This window comes from Leptosomus discolor, chromosome 2 (genome assembly GCF_034619465.1).
Source record: "Leptosomus discolor isolate bLepDis1 chromosome 2, bLepDis1.hap2, whole genome shotgun sequence".
In the NCBI taxonomy this organism is placed as follows: domain Eukaryota; kingdom Metazoa; phylum Chordata; class Aves; order Leptosomiformes; family Leptosomidae; genus Leptosomus; species Leptosomus discolor.
The window spans coordinates 5,118,187-5,131,707 of NC_141392.1; the positions used below are offsets into that span (position 1 = coordinate 5,118,187).

The following is a 13,521-nucleotide window of genomic DNA, read 5'->3' on the forward strand; positions in this document are numbered from 1 at the left end:
AGAAGGCAGTTATTTGAGACTTAGAAATATGAAGTAGGCGGGGCAATGGAACAGAACATCTCAGGAAGGCAGCTGTAAGCAGCACACTCAATGAATTTGGGCATAGAGGATAATAATAATAAAACCAAAAATCTATAAACCAATAATGGCCATAGTGGCTCAGAGCAAAGGTCCATCTCATGCAACTGCTGTTTTCTGATTGTGACTGCTAGTAGATACTGAGAGAAATTTAAAAAAAAAAAAAGTATAAAAAGATCTTTTCCCAGTATCTATTCTGGATCAACAAATTCTTAGGAACTTCTTGATTTAAGAAGATGAAGGAAGTGCAGATGTAGTTGGTTGAATGGATGAAGTTTAAAAAATTAGAATTATCTCTAAGATTCGTGGAATTAACTTATTGCTTTTAAGAGCCATACAGAGATGTGACTGGTGACCTTTATTTGGGTACGTAAACATTTATCTCTATATCAAGCTTCTCAAGCGCATACATTACAGGGATCTGAAATTAAAGAAAGTCATGAAAGAAAACAGAAACCAGATGGCATATGAATATATAACAATTCCTAAAAAAAACCCCAACTTTTAAACTTGTGACATAAGAAAAACAAATGCTTCATTTTTCCTCTTTTCTCAGCAAAAAGAAGGGAACAATGGCAATAGCTCGTCCCTGAAAATCAATTCAATACCAAATCAGACACAAGGAGAGGATGAAATCAAATGCAACTGATTATTACAGTTGTGCTAACCTAATTGATTTCATTGCAAGGTATGAAAAGGTTATTGTTAAAAGCAAAGGTGTTTCTGTGCCATTCTTGTTCTCAGAACATGCTGTTAGGAGTCCCACACTTGGATCTGTGCTCCCACGATATGGCTGGCAGGAACTTCCACAGGTCTACCATTTCCATAAATTCAGACAAGACAAACCTCCTCAACAGCAGAGAGCATACTTCTGTGCCTGACTGCGCACACAGCGATCCCAGCTCTCTTCAAACGGTATATGCTTTTTAAAAGAAAATGGCAGAAAAGAATGCAAACTGTACCCCGAGCTCTGCAGGAAAGGTAGATGAGTGAGCAGCGATCTATTGTAATTATACACCTGTATTTCTTGTTCTCCAAAGAGAAGTAATTTTCTTTTCTCCATGTGGTGATAATAATAATACATCCTGGCTCCAGCAAGCTAAACTTCTCAAAGAATGTCTCTTTCAAGACTATCCTCTAGCAATAAAGTATAACAAAGGGAAAAGTTTAACACGTGCAAAGAGCAATGAGAGAAAAGCCAGGAACGGAAAAGTAATGAAAGAAAAGTTTCGGTTCTAACATATGGGGGAAAAGTTTTCGCAGAGGAAAATAAAAAGTAACTAGTGACATTATGAAAAAAGGCAAGAACAAATGACATTTACTAAATTGGCGGGAGAGTATGGGTGTTCTCAGCCCAAATTGTGCGCCGTTGGATCATTTAGCCAATCCTGGGGCATACCCAGGCGTAACCCAAAGCATGCAGAAAACACCATACGGGTGTCCTGCAAGTGCCCTGAACAAGAATAAACACATTGCCTTAGCATTCTCTTCATCACACATAATTGAGTCCTGATAGCTGTTGGACAGTGTCTCAGCCACAAATGATATCACTGCCAGTGACACCGGAACCTTTGCCTTCCAGAGACAGCGGCATCTCCCACCTTGCCATTTTGTTAATTCCGGAATGCTCTGGAGTATCTGAACTTGGCAGACACACACTGAAACATCCCAGAATAAAATTCACATGTCTGTTTGGGTTACTTAGACCGACCCTTAAATGCTAAGAGAGTCACGAACTGAGAAATTCTGATACGGTTTGCAATGGGTTTTAACAGAAATTTCAAATGAGGGTAATTGAGTCTTGAAGAACTTACTCCGACAGACATTGCAATCAGACAAAAATCCTGTAAGTAAGCAGGGCCATGCTCTTCTCTTAGCTCCTCCCCCTCCTCTCCACCCACAGGTACCATGTTCATTGCAGAAATCATGTTTATTGGAGATAACGTTAACTACGATGAAGGCATGGGTTCTAGCTGCTAGGTTGCTTCTCCCACATTCCTGGTGAGGGTGAGGGGAATAATGCTAATAAATAGGAAATTTAAACGAAGGCCTTATAAGATGAGCTTAATTTGTCTATCGTAACAAAAATAATCTGCTTTGGGAGAAATAACACACTTGAAATAGAGAAGAAACGAGAAAAAAAAAAGAAAAAAAAAAAGGGAAAACATACAGTGGAAGGGCCAGGGGAACAGATTCACTGAAAACAGATCTGACAGGAAGAGGCACACGAAGCTACTATTTACCATCAAGCGCAGCATGTGTGTATCACCTCCTGGCAAGTGAGTTTAAAACTGTCAGAACACTATGGCTAGCGCATCCCTGCTAATCATATCAAGAGACCGCAGAACAAGGACAAGGAGCTATTTTAATATTCACCACTCAGTGACGACATTTTCAAAGCGTCCTTTTATGGATTTGTTTTACTTCTCTACTTGTAAGAAAGGCTGGACACAACTTTCCCGCTGCAAACAATTAATTTAATTTTGAGTGCAATATAAAGGTATTCTAGAATACTCCTCTTTGCCTATTAGGTCAGGGATCAAACTCGTCACCTCCATAAGTCCAGAGGAGCATGCCTCCGTTTTCCTGCTCCCTGTGCTGCCTTTCTAAGAAGAGAATCCCTCTGAATTTTACTGCTGAAGACCCCTTCTTCAACATGACATATGATCATTACCTCAGTTTCATTGCAGCAGAAGATATCAGAATGCGTATAAAACTGTGGATCTAGGTCAGCAAGGGCTGGAGCTGGATTAAATAAAGTCTTTACTGAAAAAAAAAAAAAAAGAAAAAGAAAGTCTAAATCTTTAGTGTTTTAGATTCATAAACCATCACCTGAAACACCACGTAGTTAATTCGCAGCCCCCAATGTCTATTATCAACACACAAATGGCTCTCAGTTTCTGTGCCTCATTTTACTGAACAGCTAAAATTTTTGTTTATCATATCAAAGTTCCCTTCTAATTCCTGTGCAGGCACCTGTCACGATGGGAACATGACAGAAGAGCAACAGAAAAAATAACGAAGAAATTATTAAGTGGAAAAAAAAAAAAAAAGGGATAAAAGCCTTAGATAGTAATGCAATTTGTTTAACTGATGACGATTCTTCCAGGATTTTAATAAGTTTTACAAGTACTGATTTAGTTCTAGAATTTTTTCAGTGTTGTTATCTGCGTTCTGTCCATGAAGAAACCAGGGTATAGAGTAATGAAGGGCATGTCCAGACAAGGAGTTAAACGTGCTTCTGAATGTGTTACCTAACTCGTTCAAACTGCCACATTATAAAACTGTAGTGTAGACAAGGCACTGTATATTTTTAATGTGCTATCTGGCAGAGCTAGACCTAAACTTAACACGTGGTAGAATATGTTAGTTAACCTAACTTTAAACTGTAGCCTAAGGCCCCGTGTAACAGCAGAAAAGGTTTGTCATGAGGACAGTACAAGTGACTTACTCACTGCTAACACAGGAAGTTTGCAGACTTGGTTTTCTCACTTTGCCAATTTTATGATTAATACTTCTGCGTCTCAACCGCAAGGCCATCATTTTTATAGAGAGCACACTCTCTTACTTTAGAAATATTCCTTATAGTAAGTGATCAAATCTTCCAGCTCGGATGCCTAAATTTTCACTCCTAAACACATATTTAGACCCTAAGCTGTAGCACATAATATTCAGATGCCCTGAACACCTCTGAATCCCAGTTAATGACCTAAAAGAGAAAGATGCACAAAGACTTCTGAAATCTGAGTACCAAGAAGTCTAGAAGATGAGCTTTTTGATTAACACTTTGAAAGTTTTAGCCTTTGACTGTACAATTTTATCATGCCTCTCTACCTGCCTCATTAAAAAGAGTATTAAAGCGACAAAGACATTTTCTCAGAAGTCAGAAAATGCCAGGATTAGGATTTCCAATGAAATCTTAATTTGGCTCCCTTGTATTATTACAATACAGTATGTATTATAATAAACTCTTTAATTATATGTTCACATACCACTGAAAAACAGCATGTGATCACATAATTAAAGACTGCAACATAATACATATGCAGAAAGGAGACAAATTAAGGTTTCACAGGCAACCTTAACTCTTGCATTTCCTATTTTCTGAATCGCAACCCTAATAAAGATTTTAAAACACAAATCTTTAAGGTATACTTTCCGAGGTAAAACAAACAAAGAGCACATACTGGGAACCAAACTCTGTCATGTGGTATCACACCAACATATACATGGGTCAGCAGCAGCACTGGAAGTGGTCCAGTTTGGGTTTTAAGTAATACAGACTCACCATGAACAGGGTGTAATACATTACTGTTAGTTTGTTCACATATTTAGTATCTGCTGAGCAGGGGGGAGACAAGAGGAACCCTAAGATTCTCTTTCAGGGTGTGAAGAAGAGCATGGCTTGTGAGCAGGGTAATCTGTTTGGTCCCCCTGAGGACCACCAAATTAATTTCTGCCCAAATTCTTTCTCTCCATTTGCCAAGATCCATTCTCCTCACCTACTTTCCATTCTTTATGCCTCCTTGCATAAGCACTATGCAATAGTAACCTTTTTCACTCAGCTTTCATCACATCGTATCTCTTTACGCCCCCTGTCCTACCCTTTCTTTTCCCCACTTCCAGTACCCACAGCCTACTCCCTGACTACCTCCATATTCCAATCTCTATTCAACAAATCCTATTCTCTGTTCCAATTTAGTTGCTCTTTCAGTTTCTCTCTTCCTTCTTCATCTACCACCCCCAAAATCAAGCAAACCCCTCCTACACTTCCCTTGTCTGAAATCTACTCTCCCTCCCTGGCATTCCTGTCCAGTTTTGTCTCTTCTGTATTCAAATCAAGCAAGCTCCCGCTCTGCACCTCCTGGCCTACAAGAGATCTTTAACAGTGTAAAAGAAGTTGCCTAAAGCCAGATTCAGGAATTACACTGAAAGTCATGCTGCCCAAATGGACAACTGCCCGTGTGGACAGACTCTCAGGGGAAGCTACCTGTGAAGCTCTAACAATTTTCTAGTCTATGTGAAAGATAGTTCTTTTCCAAAGAGAGATTATACAGTAAACCCAGGCAGATTTCCATACTGTTGTAAAGGCTTATCTTGCCATCAAGTCTTAAGTAAATTTTAAGGTAGCCAGTATTCAAAATTTAAAAGGTGGTAGGGTGGGAGGCATTTTCCATTGCCTGGTTTCTACAGCCACTGTGCTTTGGTAGAAATTGCCAAGATTGAAACCACAGAAAACAGCTGATATGAAAAACTGCAGCCCAAGATTAAAAAGCTGAAGCACCTGAAAAATAGAAAACAGATCCTTTACTTACAGGTGACATGGAGCCTTAATAACTGAGGCCACTTCCAGCCCATTCTTCACTACAGTATTAATAGGCTGCACATTATCAGATGTCTTTTATGGAGCCTGTCATTACAGAAGCCCAAAAACTGCTTTACAGACTTTGATATACAATAACATTTTGCCCATCGACAAAGTGGTCCCCCTCTTGGAAGCGGCAGCAGCTTCACAACACGTGGCCATTAAAAACCCGGAATTCTCCAGTCAGATTTCCACTACAACTTATACCCACTTCGGACAACTATTCACAACTCTCCCTCCCTTTCCTTTCCTCCCTCCATTCCTTCTCCCCAAGATTGTCACAAGATCTTTAACAATCAGTGCCACAATCAGAGGATGTCAGAACACGAGATGTCCCTCTCTAGCTCACAGATCCAGGTGATGGGCACTGAACAGAACCAAAGGGTTCTTGCCAGCGCGTCCACATTCTTTCTCCATCTTTTTATTTCTTTTAGTAAGAGTGAAGAGAAATAAGCAAAAAACCCCCTTGAAACAGAGGTTTGAGGCATCTGGGTATGCATCTGTTTTAAACAAAAATAGTCTAGTGCACATCCTAACATGCAGTACTGCATTATACATGAGGGTATTGCAGGCTAAAAGAAGGGAAATTGCATTACCCATTTACAGTTGGCTAAGGATAGATTTTAACAGTGCTACAAGCTCAGCTGTTTACTTAGATCTGACTGCACATGACATTTGAACATGTGTAGCCTATTGCTTGAAAGCAGGAGCGACCAAAGCTCTCCTGATGCGAGAGCTGCACGATGATAGCAGACTGACAGCGCAGAACTATCGCTGGCGCACCGTTAACTACTAACTCCTCTCGATATATTGTGCTGTCTACAGTTGCTAAATGCTTGCATGTCTGTTCTGTGGATCAGGTTTGGAATTTTTTTAGTTGCCTTTAGAAAAAGCCTCTATTTTCTTCTGTCACAGGCTGGCACCTTGCCGTGTGAGGATGACAAAAGCGTGAAGCACCTTACCAAAACTATGCATAGAGTTAGAAGCAGACAAAATAAGTCATGGATATTGGCTCATGACTCCAGTACAGTCCACTAACCGCTAGATTAAGAATGCTTTTACCCATTTGTACAAAACATAATGAAAAAAAATATAGTAAGCTCTGTTCCCCGTCCCATATATTTTAAGCATTCCAGGTGCTACTCAGTTTTCCAAAGTTTTAAATTTTCATTTAGATTTGCATGAACCCGTTTTTGACAATTCAAACGGAAGTCAAAATAATTTTTCCCCATGCAGAGTTCTCTTTATAGAGTTTATGCCTATTACCACTGCAGTTTCAGAGCCACTCTCTCCCAGCCTGGCATCTAACACAGCTGCTTAAAACAGCACAAACCACATGAACACGATGCACAAAGTTCTGCTACACCTCACGTCTTCACTAGCGTGTGAACACTAGCGATCACAACAGGCGCACAACAGATCTCGGGGCAGAAGGAGGACTGAAGAGTCAACAATCCCAACGTGCCATGATCTACTGAGGCAAGCCTGGGCTCAGCTGCAAGGAACCAGTTAGTTCTGGTCCCAGGTCCATCCTTGACCTGCTGCATGATTGCCCATACTATGAGCTGTTCCCTCCCAGTCTTATCTTCTGGATAGATGCGAATAACTTATTTTTAATCTCATGTAGATGCCTCACTTGCATAATTATTTACTTAGTGTTCCAATACTGTGGTAAATGTGCTTGAGCAACTGAAAGCATTACAGGCACTTAAACAACAAAAACATCATGTCAGCAGTGAAACTCCATCCTGTTCAAGCAAAATGTCAGCTTTTATCTACATAGGTGCCACGCTGAAGGAACAGTGGCTTACATTTAAGAGTACAGCACAGTAACCATTTACCAATAATTTCACAGACCATGACTCTGTCTATTCAACGGCAGCATGCCAAGTCACATTCTAAGAATTCTGGTTAAGAAGAAAACACACTTTTTTTGACTTAAGGATGTTAACGTCTATACAGAAAACCACAGCCATACCTACAGCTATGCTAGGAGAAAAAGGGCGAACAAGGGCGAAAGTCTGTTTCTGAGGTCATTTCATTCACTTTATTTTGTGTGGAACTTTACTGACTTGCATTCATTATGCTTGTTCTGCTCTGGAACAGCAACAGAGTCAGGCCCACAGTTCCTGACCTAACAACATTTTATTGTATTTAGTCATAGCATGAAAATAGGAGGAAAGGCAGCACCAGACATATACAGGGAGATCATAAGGGTATGGGTTGATTTGCCATTCAAGGTAAACACTGCAAAATTTAAAAACTGAATTCAGTTTTCATTAGAGTACCATGAATTTGTTGGCTATTGTTTCATTTCTAAATAAAACTAGTATGACAGAAACCAGAATAGACCACAGGATCTTTATTTAGAAAGCACGATAAAGAATATTTTTCATCCAACACAAATGAGCCAGAATGGCTTATGTTAAATTACCTCCACTGGCACGTGCCATTTTCAGAGCTTCAAGAGAAACAGCAGGGGTTATTTCCAGCTGGCAAACAATCACTTTGGCTTTACAGATGACATCTGAAGCCCTCTTCAGGTCTTCAAAATTTAAAAGCAAGTTGGCTCCTGGGACTATGGCAATAACATTTTGTCCTAAAGAGAAGATATTGTGGGTTTTACATTAACTTTTGCAATAAAGTATGTAAAACAATGCCTTGCTTTTCTACAATACATTTCAGACAGGTCTTTCAGTTTGCTTTCCAAAAATCCCCACTAAAAATGTATGCATTGCTGACATTTTGAAACACCGAAAGATTTCAGAAAATAATAAAAAAGATCATCAGACTAATGAATGCTACACTGCATAACAAATGCAGTTATCTATTTCTTTGGGAAAAGTAATGTATGGGCTTTCCCTAGTCTTATTTTGGTGTTTTCTATGAGCTCTAAAGAAGTTCTCGTCACAGTGGAGATGGGGGACGTACGCTAAGGCTGATACTGGCGTTTTCCTAAAATATTCTAGCGGCACTTGGAAGAGAAAAGCATCAACGTGATCACCGAGTTCATACGCCAAAAACACAATAAAAATTTTAATTTTCCCATCAGCTGGAAACAGACAGTATTTCACCCAGCTATGAAAACTATGCATGCTCTTTATTTCAGAGAAGCAGGCTCGCTCCGTTTACCTGCGACACTTCAAGTCAGGGTCCCTAACCATCATGAAAACCAGAATCAGTCTGACACCAAAACCCAGAAAGGCAACGCCTGCGTCTAAAGAAAGCTTCCTCAGAAGTGAGTAAAGAAGGTGGGTGACAGATTCCTCTGCACTTAAAGCTGGCCAGGAGAATGGCCTCAGCAAAGCTATACGTGCAGAAGCACGGCAACATCTCAAAGCACGTCTAAGATCCTTTTCATTCTTGTAGCTCATTTCACAGTTAGGTGAGGAGGTTCATTTACGTAGGTTCCAAACATTCCTTTGTTTTTCTTCGAACGTGCAAGTTGCCTTCTTCTATTGCAGCTTCTTTCTTTAATTCTTTCCTTTTTAAATCTCTGTTACAACACCTAGAGACCTTCAGGCATGGGTGCCTTCAAATTAAAATTTATTATTAATCACTCAGGTATTAAATTCAATAAGTCAGTTGTTCCTTGATTTACAGGCTCAGCCCGCCCCCGCTGAAGATTCCTTTAAGGACTGCCAATCATTAAAGGCTACCAATTCTGTAATGAACTGAATTACTCTGTAAATAAATATTTATGTTTTTAAATACGTTATTTTTGTTGTATGTGACTTCAAAGTCCTTTGAATAAGAAACGTGCAAAGCCTGTCTTCCTAAATATGTTCTGAAAAGAAAGGAGGACAATGGAAAGAATAATATAGTGATCTCAGAGGGAGGGGCCCAAGCTTTCCAAAGCAATTCTGCTGTCAATGGTTTGGTACAGAACAGCTGCATATGAAAAGCAAAACCTCAGCATTTAAAGCCAACGCCCTGCTTTCAACAGACAATGATGGGCATCTCGAGTAAAAAAAAAAAAAGAAAAAACAAAAAAGAAAAAACCTTCTGCAACAAGTAAATGCTATCAAAGATATCTGAATCCTGTTGAGGAAACATTCAAAGGCAAATTGCAACTATTTTGCCAAATATATATTTTGAAACCTTGTAGGGTGCAGCAGTGCAAACAGGAAAAGGCAGGGAATCAGTGGAACAAACATATATTACATTTCTGCCTGGACTCCGTGCTACCTAGAGTCCCAGACTCTACCCATATGTCTTGCTGCATTATCTTGCTGAACTATTCAGCTGTACTGACATGTATATTATTATTAGACTTTAGAGCTAATGGCCCAAGGCGATAAAGAAGGCTATTTGCTTAAACCCATATGTGCAAATTCAAGGTAGACCACGCTGCACTGGATCACAGTCAGAAGCTTTTCTTTGTAACTACAAAAGGTCAGAGACTCAAAGTCTGCTTTCAAACCTGCCAGGGGAATGCAGTACCTACTGCGGTGTAACAGCCCGGGCGGGCTTAACCCAAGCTGGAGGGAAAAAGCCACATTCTGTTCTGAGCCGCGTACAGCACACCAACTGTGAATGGCAGCAGTCCCCTCTAACTTACACCAGTGGGCACGAAAGCAGAATCCGAACCCATGCACTCACAGTTTATACCAGAATTTTGTACTACCAGCAACCATTTTGTTGAAAGCAATTATTACTTGCCAGGGAAATCAGATGGGAAATCAGCACCAGGGACAACAGAGTTAAAGACAGATGGCAGAGAGGGGTGGGATTCATCTTGCCCAACGTTAACTAATTTTTAAAGTTTTCAAAAAAATCCTACATTCTAGAAAATTCTAAGAAAGCTAATTTCTAAAAATTTCTAAACATTAGTTTTCTGGGTTCCTTTAACAAGGCGAGGGACAAGTATTTTGAGAGTTTTTTAAAAATCTTACATATCTTAGATATCTGTTCGAGGCAGAAATAAACCATGTCTGGAAATGCCTATGTATGCCTGTTAACTCCAGGTGAAGCCTTAAGCCGTACACCTAACTTTGAAACAGCTCAAGTGAGGTAAAATTTTACCCACACTAAATAGAGAAAAATATCCTTAGTGCATTACAGTTAATTCTAACATATCTTTACTTAGACTAAAAATCGACAGTTTTGATGGGAGCATCTATATAAATTTAAGTTTTGCAGGCATCAGCTAGAATATTAAGGGCCACACTCACAGTTGCTATAAGCTAGAACAGCTAAATGAAGCTGGTAACCTTGTGCAAGCTCACACCAGATGGGGACTGGGTCCAATCAATGCTTAAAACAGTGTGAATGCTGCATATATACTGTCCTTAGCTGGGCTTCTAAACCTGCTACTGTCACCTATTAGAAAGAGGCTAACTCAAGCTAGATTTTTTTTTACAACCGTCATTTTATAGATGCCACCAGATGAGAAGTGCCAGTGGAAAAATCAAAGGCAAACCATTAAACAGCACAGTGCAATAACCATCATTTTTTAAAACGAGGTGATGAGCCTAAAAGCCATCAGTAGGGCTTAGAATGCACCAAAATCTCAAACAATGCAATGTTAACCAATGCTGCAGAACTTCTACATAGTAATTAATTGGAAAAAAAGATGGTATTTGGGACCAGAAAAGAATGTTACAAGAAAAACATTTGCTGCTAAATCATACAGCTCACGAATATGACAGCGAGTTTTGGTGTGTCATAGTATCATAATTTCTATGCGATTACTTGGTGGAAGCATTGAATAGCCTTGCACACAAAACACTCAAGTTCATGATGAATGTCAACACATAGAAATTCTACAAAAATTGAGGTGACACTTCTTCATAACCCTGAAGGTTCAAACCAAAGATTTTCTCTTTGGAAAGTATAATTCAAACAAGCTGGCCTATGTATTCTAAGTTTGCCTTGGTTACTTAGCCTTATCTAAATATGTATTTTGAATGTTTTTATACTTGTAGTGCTTTGCTATTGAAAGTACACTCACTTGGAAAATAATGTCTATTCACTGTTTGTGAATGATTAATAACTTTATCGTTAAGTCAGCACAACGCCTATCTCAAGCGAGGGTTATCTCGCAGTGTTCTGTGTAGGTGAGCTTTAAGTCCTAACTTGCAGTCATCAAGAGCACTTTAATCACGACCTGCCAACCTCTGTGGTCCCTCCACTGGATTTTTGCTATGAACATGGAAGTTGTCAGACTGGTTCAAACTACTGGTCCAGTCAGGCCAGCTTACTGGCACCATCAATGGTCAGTACTAGATATGGACAAAGCTGCAATAAACTTCACAGGTAATCATGTAAAAAAATATGCATAAAGAGGTTTTTTTCCTCTTCATATGTGTATGTAAAAGTACAACACACATCATCACTTCATGGAGTTCTTACTATTCAGTAGCACGCTGTTAGCAGAAGGTGTGTTAAGTGAGAGAGCTAGTGGAAAGGAGGCAGGCTGAAAAGGGAAACAAAAGCTGGGGTTCAAAGTGGTGTGATGAACCTCAAAGAAGACGTGTTAAGAAAACCAGCTGGATGCACCAGCTTTTCTCCTTGAGAGAGAAAGTACAGATGTGAAGTGTACAGGGTCCTGGTAAACTGAAGCTTGTGTTTTGTCAAAACCCATCTGAAGAGGCAGTTGCATAAATGAGAACAACTGAAGAAAACATGAGGTTCCAGAAAGATCCCTGCACCGATTTCTGAGATCAGCCCAGAGGCAACCTTTGCAGCGTCTCTGGACTGCACGTTTTCCAGTGCAGCACTATGAACTTGTTAAACATCCCTCCATCATTTTGCATTAAAGCAGGGAGTTAACCTCTCTATCTTGTGTTGAAACTATACTGTATTGCCCCAGAATATAATGCAACTTCAAGAATACCAAATGTGCCTGATAATTTTCAAATTTTTAGTACTTTGCCAACTACAATAATAGGTGAGTTATAGCTGTGCAATTCAGTAACCAGTATAAATCTTCCCAGAAATTCAGCAGCACCAGCTACTCTGACACAGTAACATCAGGGAAAGTTTACTTCAGAGCTTCCTCTGACTCTGCTCTCCACAGCTTTTTCTTCTGCCTTCACTCACCCATCATAGTCTGCTCCCTCTACTTGAGTATCTCTCCTGCTTCTGCCTGTGATTTTGCTCAGTCGATTGGAGTTGGCATTTTTCCCAAGTATTGGTACTTGTAAAGAATTGTTAAGATGAAGTGCAGGTTAGGTGTGTGGAACTACAGCAATTAAAACTTGGCGATATAAAGAGATGATAGCTATGGTTTTTATTTGTCCCTGGTTGTCTGAACACAAAAAACCATCGCCACCCCCAACTTCAAATGCTTCCCTTTTAGGTATAATTTGAACTAGCAGAAACTACTTTACATCAGTGCATCGAATGCTGTGGTGTTTCAGCTATGCCAGCACAACTACTGTGGTAAAACATGCATGTGTGGGCAAGCCCTTTGAAAAGTGCTGTAAAACCTGTTTAGGTCAAATCAGCCAGGTTTCTACAGGGGAAAAAAAAAAAAAAAAAAAAAAAAAAAGAAAAGAAGTGTCTCTTGCAACAGCAAAGCACATAAGTACTGCTATTTTATTGCAATTTACTCAATTCAGGCGCCAGATGGTTTTAGAGAGAAGTAACAACCAGCACCATTACCAATTCTGTGCATCTGTTTGCTTTATAGCACAGTTCTGACCAGGTTTGATCTTCTACTAGATTTTAAAGGAGATCTGAGGCCAGCAGTAATTTAATTTAGGATTTTCCACTTTCTGAAAGAAACAAAGTACATGACATTCTGCATCATTCATCTCACTACCTGAATCACAAGACTATCGGGGACCCTTCACACTGGCACTAACATGTAAGACAGCCCACTGTGAACCTCATGGCACTGAACAATCAGTTTCCCTTTCCTGGTCCTTATAAAGGTTTTAGATCGACAAGACGGTTTTGTTCCTTATCCTTCAGAAAAATTCATGGTGTTACAATTTTAACAGGCCATCCTCTGTTCATTTAGGTTTAGACTATGTTTCTCTTTATTGGCCATGCATATGAATTGGGAAGTAATAAGACTGCTGCTTATTCACCTATTCTGGACAGCAAATCTAGTGCAAAACACTGTTACA

The 13,521-nt window shown here is 39.7% G+C and overlaps 1 protein-coding gene across 1 annotated transcript in view; it reads right to left on the minus strand.

Moving 5' to 3' along the window:
* Positions 1 to 13,521, minus strand: part of RBKS (ribokinase) — a 69,800-nt gene that overhangs the window by 26,778 nt on the left and 29,501 nt on the right. The window contains exons 5-6 of the mRNA XM_086482237.1: positions 7,878 to 8,042; positions 2,753 to 2,844 (exon numbers count right to left, since the gene is read on the minus strand). Coding sequence (XP_086338363.1) covers positions 2,753 to 2,844; positions 7,878 to 8,042 — 257 coding nt within the window. The remainder of the gene's footprint in view (positions 1 to 2,752; positions 2,845 to 7,877; positions 8,043 to 13,521) is intronic.